This window comes from Anopheles aquasalis, chromosome 3 (assembly GCF_943734665.1).
Source record: "Anopheles aquasalis chromosome 3, idAnoAquaMG_Q_19, whole genome shotgun sequence".
In the NCBI taxonomy this organism is placed as follows: domain Eukaryota; kingdom Metazoa; phylum Arthropoda; class Insecta; order Diptera; family Culicidae; genus Anopheles; species Anopheles aquasalis.
Window position 1 is genome coordinate 17,554,891 of NC_064878.1, and position 24,205 is coordinate 17,579,095.

General features: G+C 51.4%; 1 protein-coding gene across 12 annotated transcripts in view; it reads left to right on the top strand.

Moving 5' to 3' along the window:
• The window catches only part of LOC126576121 (venom metalloproteinase 3), a 92,155-nt gene that overhangs the window by 55,852 nt on the left and 12,098 nt on the right, over window positions 1-24,205 (top strand). For all 12 annotated transcript variants that reach the window (XR_007608294.1, XR_007608295.1, XM_050237237.1 and 9 more), the window contains 3 exons: window positions 9,727-9,868; window positions 9,978-10,243; window positions 24,003-24,145. Coding sequence is in view for 10 of the 12 variants with exons in the window: in XM_050237237.1 (XP_050093194.1) it covers window positions 9,727-9,868; window positions 9,978-10,243; window positions 24,003-24,145 (551 nt within the window). In the remaining 2 variants the exon portion in view is untranslated. The remainder of the gene's footprint in view (window positions 1-9,726; window positions 9,869-9,977; window positions 10,244-24,002; window positions 24,146-24,205) is intronic.

Here is a 24,205-nt window from a genome sequence, read left to right on the forward strand (position 1 = left end):
CGAACACAAACGGCATCAACTCCACTCCGACTCCACTCTGGTCCTCCTCTGGTGTCGGAGAGTTTGAAATTCAATTTTGGCATACAACCGTGAATTGTTGCGTACACCAGCGCACCAGCATAAAAGCCTCCATGAGCTCGCCACACCTGGCTGCTGCTGGCCAACGGCTGTGACGACGCATTTCGAAGAAATGGCTGGCTGAAACTAATTAACACCTGGCTGCCACGGCCACGGCTGCTTGTCTCATGGGCTTGCATTTCACTTTCTACCACGCGACGGGGTGGCAAATATATAAATCAAAAGCATAAAGTGGGTTGAGGTAGAAAAAAAATCTCAGCTCAGAAAGGTGAAGCGAGCCGGCTGACAAACTGGAATTGCGCTCACGGATGTACTCGCTTTGGGGTCCACCAAAGGCCCCTCCCTGGTTGCCTGGTTATCGGGTGCAGCATAAGCAATGGACCCGCCCGGGCCGGGAACTGGAGCGACGACAACCAAGGGGACCAAGCGTTTCAGATAAATCGGTCAGGTCGATCCGCTCCGCTCTGGTCGATCGATCGATTGAACGCACGAACGATCGATCGAGTGACGCGAAACAGCATAATCTGGTGCACTCACTGGCAGAACAACATGACGCAACATGGTGCTGCGCGACCGCGACTAAACTAGCACTCGGGATCATGTTTTTTTTTTGCCTCCCACTCTCTCTCCCTCTCTGTCTCGGCTGTACCCCATTTTTGGATTAATGGTGACTCCCGTGTTGCAAGCGAGACCGGGGGGGGGTTGATTTTCCAATCATCTCGGTTCATAATTTGTACGCTAGCTGGCTGGCTGGCTGGCGGGGCGAGGTTGTCGAGTCAGCTCTTCCTGCCATAACATACAACATAATTCACCTGCTATTTCGCGAAAGGTGCACCTATCGATCCGATCCGATCGGTAATTGAATGTAATGATCGATTTCGTAAGAGACGCCGTGTGTATGCTTGTTTGTTGGTGTGCCCTGATTCGTGGCAGGTGAAGGATTTATTACATTCTGTTATCGCAACAGCACCGAACACTTGTCGCAGCCACTCGCTGACGAAGAGAAGGCATCGAGCTAGTATTTGCTATTCATGATCATGATGTCGATGATCATGCAGCTCTGGCTAGTGTTAATCAAATAAGCTAGCGAGATCTCGCTAGCAAAGTGATCGTTCACGGACACACACACCACAACTAAGCTAACAATGATCCTCTGAGCGTGCCAATGCCTATAGCGCTCATCAAACGCGCTTGCATTGACGTGCGTAACGCGCAATCAACGCGCAAAACCCATCGCTCAATCATCGGTCTCAGGCGGTGGTCTCAGGCCTGTTCGACCGAACGAACGCAAATGCAAAACGGCAACTTTCCCACACTCGTCGCCATCACCGTGTGGTGGCCTTTCGGGTCCACGCTGACGTCGATGCACCAGATTCGATCTTCCTCGCCCCTCGAGACGAGCCCGTAATTAGTTGGGCTTAGCATACAGTGGAGTAGTCCGAAATATCCGAGCACACCGAGCAGTCACTGCGGCCAATCACTGGCCTTCAGCAACCGGAGCAACAGCAGCAGCAACAGTAGATGAACTCCGGCATTGACCTCGGACATGAATACTCCATTTGCGGGCCCCCCCCGAATAGGTTTGAATAATTAGCTAGCGGTTTCGTTCCGAAAGGTTAATTGAGTCAAGATGCGCGGCACGTTGTACGCGTGATCTGCGTTACTCCACCGCCGCTACCATGTCAATCAAGTCGCTCAAGGAGTGGACTTGGCGGCAGAAGACTCTTCACCTTCGCGCAGCTCCGTGGCAGTGCCAGCTGCATGGCTAATCCAAGAGCACGAACTGCTCCAGATGCATAAAAAGGGAAACAATTGGCGAACACGAACGCAAGGCAATGGCAATGGCGACGACGGCAGAGCGTCTCCAAACCGGGTACGTCATCTGGTCTGTCTGTCTGTCTATGGCCACGGGTGTTGGTGAAGCGGAACTCACACTCGGATCTCGCAACTCGGTTAGTAGGTCTTTTCGCGTACTCCATTTTAATGATCAGAGAGCGTACGTTACGCAACTGCCCGTCAGCTTGTGTTGTTTTGTGCGTTCTGTATGTTCGTTTAGCATTTGTTTGGACGTGAAGAGGGGTTTTTATGCTAAAAACGTGTAACCCAACGCAATTTGTGTACTGACACGATGACAACGTTGATCGGACGAAGCGCAAAAAGTGTCACATTATCCTTTTAAGGAAAAGCCTCGGGATGGTATCATCGGTCGTCATCGGTTTAATTGGACACGGGACACGATTCCGTCGTCAGTCCAGGGAGAGGAGTATCATCGTGACATCCCTCTTTCTCGCTACGCTTACACTCATACGATCAGAGGATGGATCGTGGTAGTGGAACCTTTCTTCGAACAGCGCGACGACTTTCTCAGCCAGTCTCGCGTCACGCCAAATAAAGGATGCGGTAACGAGGTGGCAGAGCAATTGGGAATTAAGCAAAAACCAACATTGCCTCTCCGTCGCCACCACCACCGCCGCATCGCACACCGCAAATAATGGACATTTAATGATCGCTCGTCGGTCGGTATCGTCGGTGCCGGTGACGACCGCAGCTCGTGGCGGAGTGTAGGAGGAGTAGGAGTGTATCGCGCTAATCTAGGTGAGATTGTTGATGGAAAACACCGGCACCAAAACACCGGCGAGGGGTGACACAAATCGAGGGGCGCACGCTTGTTACGAACACGATGTGCAGACGCAGATTACCTCACGCGGATCGTGTGGTTTTTAAAAGGGAGAAAGGAAGCCCACTGAACGAGCAGTTCTGGAACGGCGTGGCCTGTGGTGGTTGTGGTGATGGAAGAGGAAGAGTGGAAACAGATGCGCGATAATGCAATTCGCAACGCAGCGGTTACGCAGCCGCATACGGCGGCCTGTTTAATTTTTGTTGATTTATTTCCTTCATTTTGTTGTCCATAAATCTCGCTCGAGAAGAAGGAGCAGCAGAGGTGTGATCGTGAGTAATGAGCAGGCGATGTGAAAGGCAGATGATCAGCACTGCGTCGGTTTGGAGTGGAAAGCATAGCGTACGATATCCTTACGCTGGGATCCTGGGAACATCTTTCAGTCACGCTGATGAATTGTTGATCATCCGGGACATTTGCGATCGGTCGCACTTGTGTTCCTTGAGTTAATTAAACCACGAACCAGCCTGTAGAACGGCCAGCGTCCATGCCACCGTTCTAATAATCCAATCACGATCACGGATGCGCCAATCGAACCGAAGCAAACAAAAAGCAAAAGGCCAACCATGCGAGTCGCCTATGGTTTTATGCTATTTTGCGCGATCGTAATCATGCTCGCCGGCGGAGGAGGCCGCTACTTCGATCTGTCTTCGAAGTCCCAATCGTGTCCTAGCCTTCGTGCAAAATAACGCTCCATGGCAGATCCTGTACCTCGGCCACGTTCGCCAATTATAATATTCCGATCACGAGGCCTCCACCATGCGCACACATTCTAATGAATCACGGCACACCATGACGACACTCTCCTGAACGCAGGAAGCTCCTCCGGGTTTGTGCCCCTCGGCGCTCGATCACAGAAGCCTTTCGCGCGCGATCGTGGCCCCAGGCCTGGGGCCACGATCGTCATCTGCGCTGCGCTGTGCGCCATTCCATCGATTAAAATCCATATTTCATCGATCGAGCTGTCGAAATCGGTGCGATGTGATTTGCACACACAGCTTCAGCGAGAGGTTCCCGATGCGACGCTAATCGAAAGTGATTCCCGCACGCACCTCGCATACCCGTGCAGCTCCTGCAATCCTACGCTGCTGTACGCTTTACGCGAGCAGATGAGCAGATGGTTGGAATATGGGGGGGGGAGGAAGGGGAACGAATCGTGGGAAAGGTCAGCCTGAAATTAGTGATGAATCCGGGGAGACACGAGCACGAGCAGACGTGTGCTGTACGTTGATGATGTGATGTGCGCCAGCGCCAGAATTTGCTTTCGCTTGAGTTTGAGGTTAATTCGCTTTCAATGTACGCAACCCACTCCAGCGCGGTCACTGCTGACCTTTCGCAGCTGAATGCGGCAGTGGTGGATGCTACAATTATAAACCTATCATAATCTGTGCGAGGACTGCCACAGGCCTGGACTCCCTTTTTTTTAAATGTCGACGCACATTGCATATAGTGAATACCAGAACCAGATGACCTACTGTTGTTTTCGGACGCGATAAAGATGACTCGCTGGTTCCCTTTGGGTTGCAAGAATTTACTCGCCTGTCTGACCACCACACTTCAGCCATGCTAATCAGTCAACAAATGGTTATTCAAATGCAAGCTGATTGATGCGCAGGCCCTCACCGTTCCGTTCCGTTCCGTTCCGGTGAATAGAGCTGACACTCAGAACTCGCCACAGTAACACACCCAGATGTCCTTGTACACCACTAGAAGTGTGTTGTGTGTGGCTTCTGCCAAGCGGAAAAGGGATAAGCAATCAGCAAGCACGGAGCGCAGATCGGTCGGCTTGACGTGGCCCGCCAAGTACCGCTAGGTCCGACTCTGACGTGCAAATACACCGGGCGTCCTCGGGGCCCATCGAGCCAAGAATGTGGCCTGAGCGAGCAGCATGCGATGCGATTATGCTTCTAGCCGCGAGACTAATGTTTAATTAATTAACCATCTTCCTCCCTGATCGGAGCGAATGCGAATGGCATTCCTCGTGAGTGACCAACAGTGCAGCAGCAGCAGCAGCAGCAGCAGCAACAATTTGCGCAACGGAATTGCACCGCACGGGCACACAATCGGACACAGAATTGCATCGCACCCTGCGGTGCATTAGAATCTCGTGGCGCAGGAAGTGCTATTAGAGAAGTGCCACTCTTGCCTCAAGCCGTGACTGCACGGTTCGCGATGAGACGGCAGCGCACAGTACACACGGCAGACAGATACACGCTCATAGAACAGAAGGAAGTGCACTAGAGATACTGAGAAAAGATAGGGCGACAGCACGCCTCTAGGCACGACGCCACGTCGAGCGCGTCTGTGATCGGTATCAATGGCTTCGCATCAAGAGTTCCGCTTGGTTAGCTGGTGGTGATCGTGATTGTGTTTCGGTGATTAATCGCCCACTAGCCTTTCATTAGTAGGCTACCAGCGATACGCATCCAACAATGTGTTTCGCGTTGCTCTAACTGTCTTGTATTAGTCAGGATGATGAAGTCCTTTACATTGTTTCACATTTCATTGATCGCGCGATCAACACAAAACCCGTTGATAGCCGCTAATTGAAAACGGCGGATGACTGATCGATCGCACCACTAGAAATGGGCGATGCAAATCAAATTTTGCGTAACTGATTTAGACAGGAATGTCCACCTCTACGGTCACCTTTAACCGCATTCCAACCACGCTGCACTCCTGGGTGGCCTCCGCAGCCGCTGCGTGCCGACCCAGTTCGACCAGTGCGCGCTGCTCTGGATATGGCCCCGGACCTACATAATCGGTGATGCTTTCGTCAAGTTTTGGTTTGGACCTTCGAAACCAACATCACATCACTACGGGATCACGAGATATGGAGAGACAGAGAGAGAGAGAGAGCCGAGAGCCCCCTCGCAAGCTCTTGTCGGTGAGGCCAGGTTATGGCCGGCGGCCAACGGGTCAACGGGCCAAAAACCTGGCCTACCGGAATGTGTGTGTGCGTGTGTGTCTGTCTCCATTTCGTTGTTTCGGGGCAGGGTGAGCGTTGTTTTTGCTTGTCGGGCTGTTCTTACGCAACCGGAGACCGCCGACGATAACGACGGTGGAATGGTGACGGTTCGTTGAACGTTGCCGCTGTTGTCCCGCTGTGTGTGCGGAGCGTGTTGTCGTTGTCTGAAAGCCGGCGCTCGATCTGCGTCGTTTTTGGTCTAGGTTATTATTATAACGACTTATCCTAGCATTAAGATGCGATCGATAATTCATCGCGAGATCAATTTTCCAACCGACGCTGCGCTGTCGCCTTCTCTGAAAACAACGGAATTGGCCACAAACCACAACGCGATCGAACGATCGATCGAGTCCTCTCGGTCGGTGCGATGATGCGCCTTCCCCTGCCGGGGGGGCTAGCCAACCACTTTGTGGGTTAATATACCTCCGCCAAGGTTCAAGGTCTTCGAGCGCCGTCGACCACACTTTCCCCTTGTCGCTCGCGGCACGGCTGGCTTGGGGTTCCCCATGCGATGCGAAGATGTGCCCGGTGGCCTTTCTCTTTTTCTCGTGATTTACTCCAACGCGTGAGGCGCGTCTTCGGTGGCGTCGGTTCGGTGTTTCTACTTCTTACGCACGCGCTACGTACACCTCCTGTTGGGGTCTTGGGCGCCGGCGTGATGGCGGTTTCACTTTCGTTCATTCGCTCGCAGCAGTACCAGCAGCCACGAGGGAGAGATAATTTGTGGTTAGCGGTCACGATGCACATTACGCGCGCTCTGCTCCCTAGATACCGGCCTGTAGAGGAGTGCAATGTACCTGTGTGCTCGTCACTCCCGGGCAGTTGTTGATGAAGAAGAGCAAGTCGTAGTGGATGGAGCACACAAAAATCATGATTAACATTTTGGCCCGTTTTTTGTGTCCCCTTTCAACCCGCCATGGCTGACAGTCGAAGAGTTGTGTCGGAACAAGGTGCCGGCATGTCGGCTTGCCAATCCAGATGCCAAAACATCATCACAAAGCTCGTAGAATCCTCTTTGTTTGGTGTACAAGCTGTTCGAGTGCCCGGTGTGTATCATAACACCTTCGCTTATGGCTCATCATCGAAGGGATGCCAATGAGCACACCTGCTACTTAAGGAGCGCCATAAGGAAGTGCTTCGGTGCTACTAGCACCGTCACCGGCCAAAGCAGGATGCCAGCGATCGACAGCAAGAGATCAAAGATCATGGCAAAACGATTGATGCGTCTTGGAGCATCCTCTAGCTCTTTGCGAGCTTCTTGAGCACAAATCGGCGATGGAATGGAGATTGCAAACAATACCAGCGGGAAGTACTGGCCAGGATAACAATGTCCATACCGCGATCTGCGTGTTCTGCCGCTAATCAACTCAGTTGTTGCTTTGGCTCAATCAATCGCTTCGCTAGGCGATTCGCACCGACCGTAACAGAAGTAGGAAGTCAGGGTCTTTGCGTTTGTTTGGTTGGTGGATTGTTTTATGGTACCAACCACAAACACACGATCGCCCGTATTCCACAGCACTTGACAGGTGATCGAATGATTGACTTGCGCTTCGATACGCAAAACGCAAACACAAAGCACCTCGACAGAAGAGGAAGAGGAAGGTGTGCGCCTCGCCTTTTGCTTTTGTGAGATTCCGATCGTTGATTTAATCAAGCAAAGAACATCTTTATCGTTCGGGAACATCTTCCGTGGAGTTGATTGCGTTGTCTAGCCGGGTGTAATGAGCTTACTGCTCGCTTCGGAAGCAATCAATCCGAAAATTGAAGATGGCAGGCAGGCGGCCGAGGAGTGTGTTAAGGGCAGCCTAAGCATTCGGTGTATGCATCCTGCCGACAACTTGATGAGTGGAGCGTGATTAGTCCATTGCGTATTGGCTCTTTCCGCGTGACAACGGTGATTCTTATCACTAGCAAGCTGGGACGGTGTTGTACAACGCGTCCCAAGAGGACGATGTCTGTCATAGGGCGCGAAGCGTTTAGGTCAAGCAGGGGACGGTGCTGCAGCACGCTTATCAGATCCCGCGAACCGACCGTGTCATGTGTTTCGTCACTCTTCTGTCAACCACTGGCGACCTGGCGATGGCTAATCGTCTTGACCACCATCCATCATCGGGCCTCCGGTACTGAACGCTAGGAGCCGTGACAAGCACTCGAACCAGTGGCGTGGCGGTGACGAGCTGTCAATCAGCGTCTAGAGGCGTCTTGCGGGGGGATTTTGCGCAATATACAAGGGGACCTTTTATACTTTTGGAAGATCCCTTGCGTGATGAAAACCTACAGCACCACTTTTGCTGCTGCTGCTGCTACTATTGCTACTACTCTGACTACTGCTCTCTCCATTTGTTGGTCAATGGAACAAGGCGATTCATTCGTAGATGCATTTGTTCACACTTCAGGCCACCATCGGGGGTTCCTTTTGTGGAAGATGCATGCTTAATGCAACTCGATTGTACCAAATGGCCCCATTCCGCGTGAGATTAGTGGCTCGAAACATCTCGGACCAGTTGCCACACACAGCTAGATGTAGTGAAATGCATCCCAAATGTAAACCCCAGCACCATATTAGATAATCCCCGAGCACAGCCGAGGGTTGATGCTGCCCCGTGGGACCCGTTCCTATTTCACACCTTCCACACAGCTCTCCACCGCGTGCGGTGGCGCTACACGATGGACTAATATCCGCCAATCCGATCTAGAAACAGCTCCCCTCCTTTGTCTGGCGCAATTCAGCCAGTTGATCCAGGTCAGGCGGCTGGGCAAGGACACGGGTTGGCGCACGCGACACTAGAAGTGGTCTACCTCAGTCGCAGCCACACTGACCCACTGACCAACCTGCACGCTGGCCTGGCTGCCTGTACGCTCATTATATAACGCTCTGGATGAGCTGGTTCCGTGGATCGATTTCGATCCAAACTGCTGCACCTTCATGGCGGATGGCGGGATGCGCTTTTCGAAATTTCATCTCGCAGCACCTGGTCCCATCGAGCCCACGTCGCCACCTGGATTGAGGTGGTCTGAGGTGTAAATTAGGAGAAGCTATTCCGTGGGATGATGTGCCCGACGATTGGATTTGACGTTGGCGAAGGTCAATACGCTTTCGAAGCATCTTCGGTTGGGAGACCCCGCGGGGTCTTCCCGGTGGATTGCGGTCAAGGCTGGCTGGCTGGCTGCCTGGCGGCGATGTTATGCTTTTTATCGCATCTTCCAATTGACACTCCAACGGGTTCAGCGGGGTTTCGTCGAGTTACGTGAATCGTATCATCGGTTGGATCGTCGGGATCGTGTTGACATCACGTTGATTGGCCTTGAATGTGTCACTGTTGCGTTACCGATACAGGTACCTTTCTGCATTCTGTATCAAAAGCAATTAAAATATTTATTACACTATACTAGTTGTACATCTTGTACACACGCCTCTATATACCCTCTACTCAACGGAACGATCACTCTTTAGTTCATCAACTACGACGATCCTCTCTCCACCACGACGATGAGTACCATTTTGTTAATTTGTGGACTCGACTCGAAATGGTAGGAAAACCCGTAAATTCTACTGTCAAACCACTCGGCTCGTGTCGTTGCGCGCGCTCGCAGGTCACAAAAGGCCAAACGGCGCATGCGCACTGCGTAATGCGCCGGATGCGCTGGACCGCCACGCGCATGAGACACCCAAGTGCCCAAGTGCCAAGACTCGTCCATTGCGTCCATTAACCTTTGGCTGCGTGGTGCGTGTTGTGGAATCACTTTCGTGGTCATGTTTACGTTTGCATGTTTTACTTGAAACACTCACCTGTCCCTCCGTTCCGTTGAGACGGGACGAGGTCATCCATTTTGGGGAGACCTTCAAGTGACTCAAGACTTGGAGAGTAGCTCCGTTACTCCGTGTTTCTAGTAGCATTAGTAGTGGCCCTTACTCAGACATACAAACAAACGATCACCATTCGAATGACTTTCTAACGCGCTGCTTCTTCTCGTTTCTTTTCGTTTCTTTTCGTTTCTACAGGAGGGAAGTATAGGTCACGAGTTAGTGATAAAGCCAGTGCCAACCGAGGTCTCCCAGGACGAGGAGGATGGAAGTGTTCATCATGTAATCTATAAGCGCAAAACGCACGACGAACCGCACAACGATCAGTTCAGTGATTACGGTAAGCGAATCTACCGAAGCGACACTCCCAGTGAGGACTGCAAAACGCCCCAAAGATCAGAGCCTAATACAAACCTTCTCTACCTTTCTCTCCCCTTCCCCTCACGCAGCATTCATGGAGCCGGACCGCCTACAGAAGCGGTTTCGATCGAAGCGCAGCCCCCAGGCGTACTACAAGAGTTCGCGAGCGCTCGATCGGACCATCTACCCCGAGATACTGGTGATCGTCGACTACGACGGTTACCGGCTGCACGGCGGTGACAATGTGCAGGTCAAGCGGTACTTTGTCTCCTTCTGGAATGGCGTCGATCTGCGCTACCGGTTGCTGAAGGGACCGAAAATACGCATCAGCATCGCCGGTATCATCATCTCGCGGGTAAGTGCGATTTGCGAACGTGCAGAGAGTCCAAGAAGATCAACCAAATCGTTTGAAGGGGGAATTAATCGATTTACTTCGTGTGTATTGACCTTCCCTTTGCGGTCTTGTTAATTGCCATCATTTACATCGTCTCGACCATCGACCAGGCACTGTACTACTGGCGACCGAGAGAGAGAGAGAACTTTTTTATTTTGAAATTTAATGGCACACGATGACGGTTTGAGGCGATCTGTTCCATCACCCGATTGAGTGTCGAACGATCGAATGTTGGTTGCGTAAATTGCATTTTCGGAATCACCATCTTAGGGTGATCGTGGTGCTTAACGCATGAAGTGAATCGCAGCAGAGAACGATCGCAGAGAGTGATCAACTTTGTGTCTCTGTATGTTGTTGTGTAGCAAGAGATGTCTTTTTCACTATTTTTAAACACCAAAGATCACTTTGTGACGATCGCCGACGAGGTGAAACGCAAATCGAATTAAGACCTGAACACGTCCCACGCTGGCTCCTTAACGATCCCGCTTCCATCGATTCCGGCCAATTGGGTGACGAAATAATTACCTTCAAACCAACTCCACGCTGCTCCATCTCGAGCATGAGCATGCGAGGTACGTTGCGTGCCAGAGACGCTTTCGCTGTCCAATTAACGAAACGGCACGAACGTGGCCCCTCTGCCTAAGCAAATTAACTCGCGGCTCGGCTAGAATCTGAGAGAAAAAAAAAACAAAACGAACACCTCGAAAATAGCGCCGAAAACTCATCACTCGCTAAAAATAAACGCTCCGGGGGCAATCCGGCGGTGAACCCAGCAAACGGATTTAGCAGCACTGACATTTGAAGAGTGAAGCTCCGAGTTTCTGAAGGCGAAATTGACATCTTTCGCTTCGCAACAGTTCGAGATCGAGCAACGGTCAAGCTGTTACGCAACCGGAGATAGATCCTCGCGATCGCGGGCGCGCTCGCGCGCACAGTGACTTGACTCATCATCCATCAAATCGCGCGCTTCGACTCGCTTCCAATGTCGTCGCCGCCGCCACCGTGAAGATGTAACGGCAAGTGACGGGCCGGTCTCCGGTCTCTGTCCGACGCCACCACCACCACCACCAATCGACGCTGTTCTGCTGGACATCAGAGCGTGTAATGGAGACGGAGGGGTTGAGCGATTAGTCCATCTGTCAAAAAGGTAAATCCGCGCACGGTCGCAACTGCAACGCGAGCGACGGCCTTTTGGCGGGCGCCCATTTGAAGTTGCAATCTCTCGCTGATCACCGATGGACCGGTGAGGCCTTTAGGCAATCGGGGAGTATTTATAAACTGGCGACCCCGGCCCCCGGTGGTCCGTGTCCGGTTTTTAGGGTTGAGAGGGGTCAAAGGGGGGGGGGGGGGGGGGATTGGATGCGCCAGTCGAGGTGTCGTAAAGTGGTCTTAAGAGCCATATAATGAGCCATGTCCCGTGCACATTGCTACATTCGAACCGAAGGCCAAACTGAGTGGCAGGCCGGACAAAAATCATCGCGCCAATTATCCAGCGATGTTCCGAGGGAGTGTGAGCTTTTATTTTGGATGCAACCATGCCTTATCATGATCGATCTTGGAAAGAAAAATCAACCCTAACCGGAGGGCAAACATCGGCCACATCAACAACGACATCACATGATCAGACGAAAACGATCTGACGAACTCGGTGATTGTACCCGACTGCTGCAAAGGATGCTCCAAAATCCTTCACCTTTTCTGGTGGACCATTCGCCAATTGCGAATAAAAAGGACCGAAAGTGCCCTTCGAGCTTTTTATTGCTTTCGTCAGGTATCATGCCGTACCGGGAGCATCATGATCATCAGAACGATCGTTCGGGTGTCCTCCAGATTGCGGGATTCCCACCAAACGTGCAGAAATCACGCATGATGGTAGCAGTCACCTGCCCGGACGGACTGGACTTGACATTCCCATTGCATCGATCGCGTTAATGATCGCGACCGACCGATCATCGGATCCGATTCGGCATCGAACGGTGTCCGCGGTTGATTAATGGTCCCGTGATGCCAGAGAGACCGATTGGCCTAAATGCTGGCCAGCATTCCATGCATCTGCACCACCAACCGCGGGGGGGGGGGTTGGCTCATCAATTCAGGGGCATCTCGAAGGATGCATACTTCCACCCCGTGTTGTGCACCGATTCCAAGATGTTGGAGCACTAACACGTTGTTCCGATCACCACAACCATGTGTTCACGTTACTTCCACTTCCACTGCGAAGCGAACACTCACTCACATCAGGTTCACGTTTTTTTTTGCTCCGAATGCCCACGCACCGCACCGCGCGCGCTCTGAAGCCGACATGACACTAATGGGAGCGTTTTGCAATTAATCAACACCTGACCAACTGCCTGGCCGCCGGTCAACTGCAACTGCTGCCATCATCAGCGTCATCATCATCAATGAGGTGAAGCTCGCTGAATTGCTGATGCTCAGTCAAGGTTGCGCTCGGGTTACCGAACGACTCTTCGGTGTTTAGCGTAGTGGTTGGTTTTTTTTTTCGTGCTGCAATCGATGCCATGATCGTATATTTTCGCATTTGCTGACTGCGTTGCAGAATCCGTACTTGGAACTGGAATGTGATCTTTGTACGCACACTTGTCCTCACAAACGTTTGCACGCAGGTTCGTCGCTTGATCTTTGATGTTAAAAGGTGAGTCACGCACTCACTGATCGCTCTGTAGACATCCGTAGCGATGATAAAACCACTCGAACCCCCCCAGTGTACCTTTTAATCCGTGGGAATCCTTCGGTGCAGCAAGTGACGTCTCCGTCTCCGAGGAAAAACAAAGAAAAACTCACAGACTTGACACGAGATGACGAGCCAGCGAAAGACCTTGAAACGATCACATGCCACACATGCGAGGATCACTTTCAGGTATTGCACCACAGACAGAGCGCCCAGAACGGACCTTTAGCCTCCTCCTCACGCTGATCTGCTGATACGCGCTCATCAACGTCAGCAACCAAGCAACCAAAAGGAGGCGAAATGCCACCGACGATCACCGATTTCATCATCACCAGCAGCTTCCCCCCCGGCTGGGTGAATGCTCGCCGTATGCAAACGCTGTTGGTAACCTTTCCACGCATGCAACCCATGCATGCGCATGCACGCCACGCACCGCCAATGTGTGCCCCCTGACCGCTACACCTTCTCCTTTCACCAAACATGCGCACGTGGAATGATCTACATTCCGACAGCATCATCACCAACCTGTGTGGCAGGTGGTGGTCAGCATGCTGTGTCGTCTGTGAATGTCACGCATCAGCATGTCAGGGCGATGTCATTTCAAGGTTCAAGTCCAAACTCCCGGCCAGCAAATGGCACCCGCTCGCAAGCCAAGCAAGAGTGACCTTATTACTTCTCTCTTTCTCTCTCACGTATATTATGATGCGGGTGTTTGTATGTGGCGAAGAGCATAAAACATTGTCACCGCAAGCAGCAGATTGTGTGCAGCTGGTTGGTGGGTGATTCACAGACCACAACGACGACGACGACTACCACGATCTGATCTGATCTGATCTGATGATCCACCTGATCTCATGTCTCGCTAGTGGCGTGGGCCAGAAAAAAAAAATCCTCAGCCCCAAAAATCGAAAATCCCGAGCCCCGATAGACCGGCTGGCCGACAGGCCGGGGTCGGTCCAGCCCATCTGGCCACCAAGCAACGCACGCACCCAACTGGACGAGAGCAGCGCGACATAAACTACAGTTTTATGCCTTTCGTCTTTCATGTTTTCTTCTTCCACCCTTTATTTTTTTTCGATGCCGCTTTTTTGTCGCTTTCCCTCCGCACCTCCACTTCCACATCTTTCTCACCGATTTTTGCGCCTGTTCGTCGCTGCTTTGCGCTGCGAATCGAATGCGAAGATGAGTCTCAAGTGGCGGTGACGACGACGACGACGACCAGTTGGCTGGATCAGCACACCATCACCCCATCGTCTCTCCATATCTCTGTCGGCTGTGTGCGCGTGTTTGTGTGTGCCTCGAAGTGCAAATTAGCATACCCGTTTGTCTAGTTCTGGCCAGTTCTCGGCCAGCCCGGCTCGTGGATCCTGACCGGTTTCCTTCTTTTGCCAAGCGAGCGAACCCGAACCATTGGCGGCGGCGGCGGCGGCGAACTGTCCAGCGGATTCCTAAAATTTCAACCAAAGACCAAAAAAAAAACCACCAACTCGATCCTCGACAACAGCGTGTATCGCGTCTCGCTGGCTGGCTGGCTGGCTGGCTGGCTGGCTAGGTGGTTCATCGTGAAATTCGCGAGCCCAAGAATGTCATCATCTCTGGAATAAAGTGTCCCCCGGCGTAGGGGGGAGTTCGTCGCTTGTTGTGGCCGACTCCTCGGCATCATCTGTTTGTCGTCGACGTCGACAACGACGATCGTAGCAGCTGTTGCTGATGCCGGTTGATCGGTAACCTTTAGAGCTTGTTAAACAATGATGATCGGTCCGGTAATGAGCAAACAGCTCGCGCCTTCTCAGCGCACTGCCAGTGCCAGTGTGTTTGTCCAGCTCTCTTTCCCGAATTCCGATGTCAAGGTGCATCAGGCGACGAACTCGGTCTCGGTACGATCGCAGGTGCGATCGTTCAGTGCAGACACAAAGATGCACTCTTGGAGATGCGATATGCGTTGCTGCTCGAGATGATTGACAGTTTGTCACTCACGCCACGTTCTGGGTGCCTTCCAAAGAAGTCGCGATCACGCGTGCGTGCGTGCGATCTGGTTTGGAAGCGAATGTTTTTAATTCTAATGAACTCTGGGGTCACGTTTGAAGCTCGTTTGCTCCCGTGGTTAAATATAGAAGCAATTCACGATCGACGATCGACGATCGAGAACAGCAATCAGCAGCGAGCAACTAATTGTCGCTTCGATCGCTCATGCACGTGCTGAGGATCGCCTTAACTCCCTGGTACTGGCACGTGCTCTCAGCACATTAACATTAACCGGCACCATCATTACGTCTTAATCATCCTGATCGTCCTCAATCATCGGGGCGATCGATCACCAGCTCGTCACCGCGCCGTCAGTGACAATTACCATAACATTATCACACTTGTTGTGCGCCATTCGGAAGGGGGAATACGATGTTTCGTTCTCTTTCTCAATAAACAATCGTTTCCGGTCTTAATTCCTTAGTGCATTGCAAGCAGAGGAACGAGTTTGTTTTTGCAATTCAAGCGAAAGAATCGCAGTTTTTCTCAATTTTGAACACATTTTATTGATCCCCGGGATGCAGCTGATGAAGTAATCTACATCTACGATTGACATTTTGAACGGATTGGCTCCGCTTTGTTGTTTTTTCAATTAACTTTTCGACAAATCGATTCCCGGTGTTGCGTCTTCAGCACACACCAGAAACCGTTCCTCCGGAGATCGCCGGTTGATGCGGCCGAAGACGAAGTGTTGCTACATAAAAGGGCAACATGCCAGCAGCCCTCTCTCTCTCTCTCTGTGTGCGCCCGCGCGTGCTGGTGCGTCCGAACACCATTAACAACAGGTTGCAACATCTGCGAGCGCTCGCGGGATGCTTTAGTTTGCCCATTGTTTGACCTTTCTGCGATTGCCCGGTGGTGGCCACTCACTAATTAGTGAAGGCAAACCGTTGGCGGCTGGCTGGCAGCCAAAGGGAACGCCAATGGGTGACGCGACCTACATGCAGCCGTCGACAGCGCTCCCCCCCCCCCCCCCCCCGCGGGTATCGATTGTTGATTCAATTAAGATTTTTACCGTAACGGGCAACGGGATGTGTGCGCGATGAACGGTATTGCGCGACACGAGACAGCAGCAGATTAGGAAATGACGCCAATCGGTCAGAGTCAGTGTTCGGGCTGACGGATGCACTCTCGGGAAGGGACAGAATCCGTTTCGATGATCGATTCCCGCTCGATGGTCGGTCTTATGCAACGCGAGCGGCGTCGGGATCGGCACGTCATCAAGGCCTCAGCATTTTCCCTTTTTTTTGTCATCACAAGAGGGCGAACTAAAAATTGTGATCGTGATAGTGCAACATCATGCGAAATGAGTGCAGCACTAGGAAAGCACTTCCCGGCGTCCGGGGACCGGATGTTACGCTTCCTATCTTGGTGTCTTGTGAAGAAATGAGAAACAAAATCACTTCCAGGCCAGGTCGGGAAGGCGAATATTGCGGTTGTTCCGACCCCGGGGGAGAAGGGTACCGATAAGGTGGAGCCGCCTATTACCTCATCGCACGATCGGATCGCATTCTACTTTCTAGTGTCCCCCCGCGTCCACCAGCTTTGTCCTTGACTCCTTCTCCGACCTGGCCTTTTGGTCTGCGCCTGTGGCCGACATGCACAAAAGGTTGTTCCACGCGTATCGCGCCCTGATTTTGCGAACGGGCGAACACTGATGCAATGCTCGCGAAGCGCTGTAAATCCCCGGAATTGGCGGGCGTTGTAAAATAGCGTTATGGCACCCGCCCGAAATGAGCGCCCCATTAATTGAATTAAGGTCTTGCGAAAAATGGTCGATCGGACGCGCGGTGACATTTGTGTCGGAACGACGGTTTTAAGCTGTCATGATCACACGATCGCGCGTTTCTTTTTTTTTTTTTTGTTAACAGTTTGTGGTCCTGAACTGGTCCAATAAACGCAATTATAGACGCGTTGCAGAATCATTGGGTGAACTTCCATCCCCCCGTGGCACTGCTGAAGATCAGTGTGATCGCCAAGTGACGAATGCAGGCGTGTCTTACAAGCTAAACTTAATACCAGCGAGGATTATTTGTTTTTTTTTCCATTTTTGCGATGACGAAAAAAAATCAATCATTCGGTTATTGTGCTACGGTCCTTAACAACCACCCCGTTAGTAGCAGCAGCAGCGTGGCCAATTTGGAACTAATTTCCGTGGCCCGGTGCGGATCGTAAAATTGGATACATTTTTATGAGCCACAAACAGCAACAACAGCAACAACATCAACTGCGTAGACGCATTAGCATATCCATAGAGCATATTCGGCCCGAAAAAATCAGCCCGCAGCCCGACACAACCGCAACGTTGCAACTCCGTGGTGCTCTCTACGGTGCTCTCTGCGTCCGGTCGATATCTAATCGCATCCGATCTGGGTTAGATCGGTTGACCGGCACACCGTTTTTCGCAGCGCTATCGCTCACCTCGTCACTCTTGGCGGACCGCGTCACTTGGGACACGGATAACGCCGCAAAACGCCCGGTTCGCTCGCTGCGACTGCGACTAAACGGTTCTCGATCGAACGCTTAGCTTTTGCCGCGCTAATGTATTCGAAATGGTGGTGGCTGTTTTTTTTTTTTTTAAATGATCGAGAGTTATCTCGAGCAGGCGCGCGTTCGCTAAACTGTTTCACATGTAGCGTCTCTCCCTTCCTCTCTCTCTCTCTCTTGCACCGCGAAAAACCTTAAGATAGACCGAGGCACCGAGTACGAGGAAATGTATTCATTTCCGTCACTCGTAAACTTTGGCACCAGCGCGACCGACGACCACCGCGGGCGACAAGGCTAACGATCTGTTTGCGCGAGGTTTTTGGCGGCACCTCTGCTGCTGCTGCTGTTGCTGCTGCTGCTAGGCTGAGATATTTATTTTCCATACAAGAACCATCACCCACTAATTTGCCACAGCACGCACCCAACCAGCGTGGAAGAAGGAATTGTTCTTGTTCCGAGCAAAGGTTCGTCGCTTCCGCTCCATTCCAAAGTCTTTTGTTTGCCTAATCAGACTATTTGTATGAATAATTTTACGGCCGGTGGCAACGGGCGTGCGGCGATGACAGCGGAAATCATTTGTAGAAGAGAAGAGTTCGCGTTTTGTGGTCCGTAGAATGAGAGTTCTTTTCTTTCCGGATCCGGATGCTCTTCGAACCGGGCTTGAGAGCTGAGCGCAATCTGCGCAAAACAATACCAAGGTAGTGAAACATTGAAGGGCAAAAAGGAATGGAGGTGATAATCTCGTAAACTGTCCATTCCAACTCCCGATTGTTTCCTCCTTGATTTCGGTGGCGACGACGACGAAGGAACAAACAGACCAACACCCTTACCAGCTGTTTAGGTTAAGTAATTCCATTCTTTCTCTCCCTCGCGACAATCGAGAGGAAGGAATTTGGTAAGACATTGTCTTTCCACCACGCAAACATCGGACAGATGGACAATAATGGCATCTCCGAAGTCAAAGACTGTTGCCCTGAGCTCCGTGTACGTGGCCGTAAAGTTCATTGCACACAAACAGCGCCGCACATCGCCTTGGGTTGCGGAAATGCCGGCATTCCAGTTCTACTGCCACGCGTTCGCCCGTGGTTCGCACATGCCGCACAAGAATTTATGATGACCCCTTTATCCCCGCCCCGATCATGCTTCTGATCTGATTTTTGGGGCCCGTGAGCATCGACAAAAAAGTGCCGTTGGTTTCCGCTTAAAATTATGTTTCCCAATTTTATATGGACGTGCGCTCGTTTCAAGGTGGGGGGGAGGGAGGGAGGAGGTGGCATGCAGGCCGACGGAGTTTGCCCTTCTTTTCACTCTTGGGCGTTGGGCTGCTTTTCCGTTTTCGCAACCGATCGTGAAACCCGCGTCCCGGAGCAAGATGCACTCCAATTTTATGCTCGCGTTTCGCACGTTCTTTTATGAACCAGCCGCGGGTGATCGCGAGCAGCAACGTCACTGATCAAGCAACTTTCGTTTCGAAACCCCCCCCCCCCCCCTCAACCCCGCAATCCAAAAAAAGGAGGAAGACGATTCGCCCGTCCCGGGGAGGGGATTTTTTTTTGCGAGGTCCTCGCCTCCTCAAACTGATTTCGCTTCATTAATCGATCGAGCCGCTCCGAGCTCCGCATAATTAATGTGAATATGCAAATGGATTCCATCATTCACCCTTCAAGTGAGTGTTTCTCTCTCTTTCTCTCTCTCTCTCTCTCGATTGCTAGCTGGTTGATTAGCTGCGAGGTTGGTTTGATAAGAGTGCGATCGCGAGGTCCTTTTCGCTCAAGCTCGAGCTGCTGCAGCTTCTTCGTCGCGATCAAGCGCTTTTATGCGGGTGCTATCGGTCGATCGCCCGATGGTACCGTTCTAACCGTGCGGCCGCAAAACAGGTGTCATTTCATTCCGCCAATCATCATCATCATCATCATCATCAGTCGCTGATCGGAACGGGGCTCCCCGAAAAACTGAAGACAAATAGCTAAGACAAGGAGGAGAAGATGGTGATGGTGCTGATCTGGTGGTGATGTTGATGAAGGCGGACGATCGGAGTGACGATAGCATTTCAAAGGCACACGGTTCCGCCATCCGTTTGTTCCAATGTTTTCGTCGTCCTCGTCGTCGTCGTTCCTCTCCTCGTTGCTTCCCTTGTTGTCAGTCAGGTGGCCGAGCGACAGCAGCGACTGACGATGATGTCAGTCGACGAGGCACGTTGAGACGACTTGTCTCGTCTGTTTGCACACTACGCCACGACACTCAGCCCCGTTTACTGGACGCACACACGCGTACGCACGCACCCATCAACGGTATTTCATCTCGGACTCGCGGGAGGAAGTAGAACTAATAGAAACAGCAGCAGCAGCAGCAGCAGCAGCAGCAGTGTGACACGCACACGCATGACCGAAAGACACCGAAAAAAAAAACCGAAACCAATCGCGTTGCCATGAGCGCAAGATGTGGTCGACCGTCCCGATAAGGCACCACCCTTTCCACCACCACCCGCGGAGGGGGGGGGGGGGGTGTTCTGGGGTGCGTGCTTCGTTTTCCTTCGATTACGAAGAGACAGGCAGATCGGTTAAGCGGATAACTATAAATTATCAATAAGCGCTAAATGTCGTGAGAATAGGTCGTAAATTGTTGTGTCGGCTCTCGGTCGGGAACCCGGGGCTGCCTGGACGTCTGCCACGGTCTGCCCTTATCCGTTCCACGGTTCTTAAAGGGGAGTAAGGAGGGTGTCTTTTGCGTCTTTTTTATTTTTGGCGGTGACCAGATGTGGAAGCCGCGGCTGCTGGCACGCGCAGGACACAAAAACCGCTGAACAATGGATGCCGCAAAGCGCGTCCTTTCTGTGTCGGAAGGAGAGAGAGAGGAATTTATTGATTTCACCCCCAGGATGGTGATCACAGAACGTTTCGCTGAGAAACGGGAGAAAATTGCACCGCAGTGCAACAAAGTAATTGCGAAGGAGAGGTGTTTGTTATTCATCGTTGCTGCGTTGTGGCCGCTCTGCGTCCTGCTCTGAGATCGTCCTGATTCCTACCCTGGCAACGATTCGAAATAAGGGCAGAGGGTCAAGCACACAACCGGGAACCGGCTTTTGCAGTAGGTAATTTAATGCGTTTCGGCGTGACGCAAGTAAATTAACCTTGAGGAGAGTGTAGAGTGGAGAGAGAGAGAGAATAAAGTGGAGGAGATAAGAGGGACAATCATAATTACAAGAGGGCATGCAAATGTGTCGGAACTACCGCCGTTCGTGAAATCGGGACATTGGGACGGTGCGGTGAATCAAAGGGAGCTTTAAACAGGCGAACAAATTGAGGGCTTGTTATTTATTAGGCTGAGTTTTATTTAAAAAAGTAAAGCATCCAACAACCAGTCCAATTTGAACGAGACGAGTTAAACGAGAAAAAAATGTTTTGTAAAAATATTTTGACTACTTTTGTTCGAAATAGTTTCGATCTGCTTCTAAGGACAGAGATGGACTGATGGTTTTGCAAAGATGGTTTCGAAGCGTTTTCCCTAAGGATAGGGGTAGGATTATCTAGAGTATTGCTTCATACAAAGGATGCAAGTGTCTTTTCTATATAGGCCCTACATTTACTATAGTTTTATCAATCTCTGATGGCTACTTTTTACTCTATTATCAACGTATTTCTTCAACGTTTTTCTTTAATTTTACATATACTCACGCTGTTTCTTTGAATACTACGGATTAGTACAATAATTTGGCCATGATACGAAATAGATACGCATTTCACTGTTGTTAAAAAAAACACTAGCCTTTAAAACCAAATAGAACGCAGAAGAAAAGATATAAGCCAAAGGATAACAGGAACTTGTTAATGCTAATGGACAAATTGGATGAAAGCTTCTTGGTTAACATACATATGCTGGTAAATCATCAAGAAATGACGATGAGATCATCTTGAAAACCATGAAAAGAAAAGCAATCCTATAGTTAGGTATTAAAAAAGTAGGACAATCTGAAGAATATTCAATTCCACTACCATTTTTACTGTCCGAGAATTAGGTTGTTTTTTATTTTATTTTTGAAGGATATCACGACCTAAACCAATATTTTCTTAGGCGAGTAGAATATTTGTTGATGAGTGCGTTGTAGGATAGACTTCAAAAGCTATGTAATCTCGACTTATGATAGATATAAGCAAAATAGGACCGTTCAAAAACTACATATTTAGTCAGATTAATGAAGGGTTTTGTTAAACCAAAAACCCTAGCCAGAAACCTACACTGGTTCCATGCTCATCACCATCATGATGACATGCGGACAGCCTGAAGGGACTGCGACGATCTGACGAATCCCGCCGTGTTCTTCAAGTTTCATTTTCTGATGCAAACGACCGTCCGGGACCCTTTTTTTCTGTAGTACATATTTATTCTAATGAAAGCATCTCGCACCTCCTGCTGTGAGGTGGCCGCTCTCATCAGTATGCTGATCGTTCACACCAGGAAAGGGAATTCTCGGGGCGATCGAATGGCCCAGTTGCCAACGCTAAACTGCCGCTGCCGGCCGGCAGGTCCATGAGCTCATTTTCACAATTCGCTGAAATCGAGCTACAAAATACGGACAGCCGCCGTCGCACAGCCAGCCCTGCTGATAGTGTTACCAGAACGTCCGATTGGATCTGGGAGTCACGAAAGGCTCCCAGACTATCACGTGCTTGGGGTTTACGCCCGCACACATTTGTTCTCGGTTCGGTTGTATTCCCGGGATTGTGGAAGCGCTGGCGACTTTTATTGCCCTTCGTTCGGGTCGGTTTTAATGTCTTTCCGGTTTGCCACAGAGACAGCACCACCTGTGCGGTCAGTGTCAGTGCGACCGGGCGGTGACTGTTTTAGGGCGTCGTCGTTGTCGGCGACGGCAGCAGCCATTCACCTCGAGCGAAAAACTCGCAAGAGTTCGAACAGAGATCAGAGAAACGAGACAGGCAAGAGTCTATAACCAGAAGAAGACAGAGATGAAGAAGAAGAAGAAGGATCGTCTAAATTTGTTGATGTAGATAACAAACAAAAAAAAATTACCATCTCGCCCCTGCCACCCTCCATCCGTCTGTCACCACGGCACGGCTGTTGAAGGTCAACCGGCGTGCCGGCCAGCCAGCCAGCCAGCCAGCCAGACACACACATGAGCGACATCATCGTCGGGGGAGGTCTTTGGCGACCTCAGCCCCCTCATCCACAGGCTCGCTCGTGTGTGTTGTTGGTTTTTTTGGGTGGTGCCCACCCCTCAACACCATGATCAAGACTCCATCAGAGCCACGGGAACTTCCGCGCACACAGCCGTACTCCTCCATCATCGTGGATCATATCTGCACACCACAACACCTGTTGCGGTGGTCGGAGCGGGCCCGTCGCGGTCCCCCCTCGCTTCCTTCCGGACGCCGTCGGACCACCAATGGCCGCCGGACAACCGAAAAAGGTGTTTCGTATGCAAATGAATTCCATTCATAAAACACGCGAGCAGCCGGTTGTTGGTTGTTGGTCGGAGTGTGCGCGATCGTCCAAGGGGGGGGACTCGAGAATGACTGCAACATGGCCGATTGTGTTTCCACGTGAAGTCCCATCGATCTGGCAGTCTCCGAGTGCTACACCAGACCAGAGACCTCTCTCTCCCTGAAGGGGCTTTCTATTTCAGAGTCCCCCTTTTTTCCAATCCACCATTCGAGAGACACTTTCACGTTCACCTTCTTGCCGGACCCATCCCCTGGTCCGAAAGTGACCTTCGAAGGGCAATCGTACAGAGAAGGAGAAGGTGGACCACATTAACATGCAGAATCCATGACAATGCGCGAAAGGCCTTAAAGCATATGCCATACACACCGTGCTCGGCACCGCCGTTCGATAATAGCTGAGGCTGAGACCCCTGTCAGAGCTACTTTCACTTGCAACTGGTGCAACTTCCTCGAAAATGGAATGAGGAACGTTGCGTCCGTGCGGTAGTAATTGGTATTTGTCGTCACGATTCGCCCCGTGACGCGCGTGAAATGGACCTTTGCGAAAGGGGCCTCTTGGTGCTGCTGTTGTGGCCTTGCCACAGATGAAGTAATTCGTGCGGCTCCGGATGTGGAATGACGAAGCTTATGCAACAAAGAAGATTCCTGAGGGAGAGGCTAGTGGTGGTGGTGGTGGTGGTGGTGGTGTTGGCAACGATGACGACGACGGATGCATGCATTATGTCATGATCGATTGAGCCCGGTGGCGGCGGCGGCATCGGTGTGGACAGTGCACGCGGACTTCCGTATCGACGGAAGCTTCGATTATAAGCCCATCAAGGCCATCAATGGACGGGTTGGCGCTCGTTAGCTTTCATCGAGCGTGCACCACGGTCCTGGGCGCTCTCTCACTCTCCCTGTTTGGATTCAATTCGTAGGCGGCCTGGTCAGCGGCTACTAAGTTGCCAAGTAGTTGGCCGCCATCTCATTTTGGTTGTCAGTTTGACAGTTCGTACAATCGTAGTAGCTTGTAATGAGCCGGCGTACTAACCATTTCTCATTTCTCTTCACCGTTCTGCAGGGCCGTGACGCCACGCCGTACCTGGAGCGGAACCGTGTGGGCCGGGACGCGATCGATTCGGCGGCCGCCCTCACCGATATGGGCAAGTACCTGTTCCGGGAGCGAAGACTGCCGGTGTACGATATAGCCGTCGCAATAACGAAGTAAGTATCGCTCCGGAAGAGGCTGTCGTTCTGGCCAGGCTGTGGCCAGAGTGGACATGC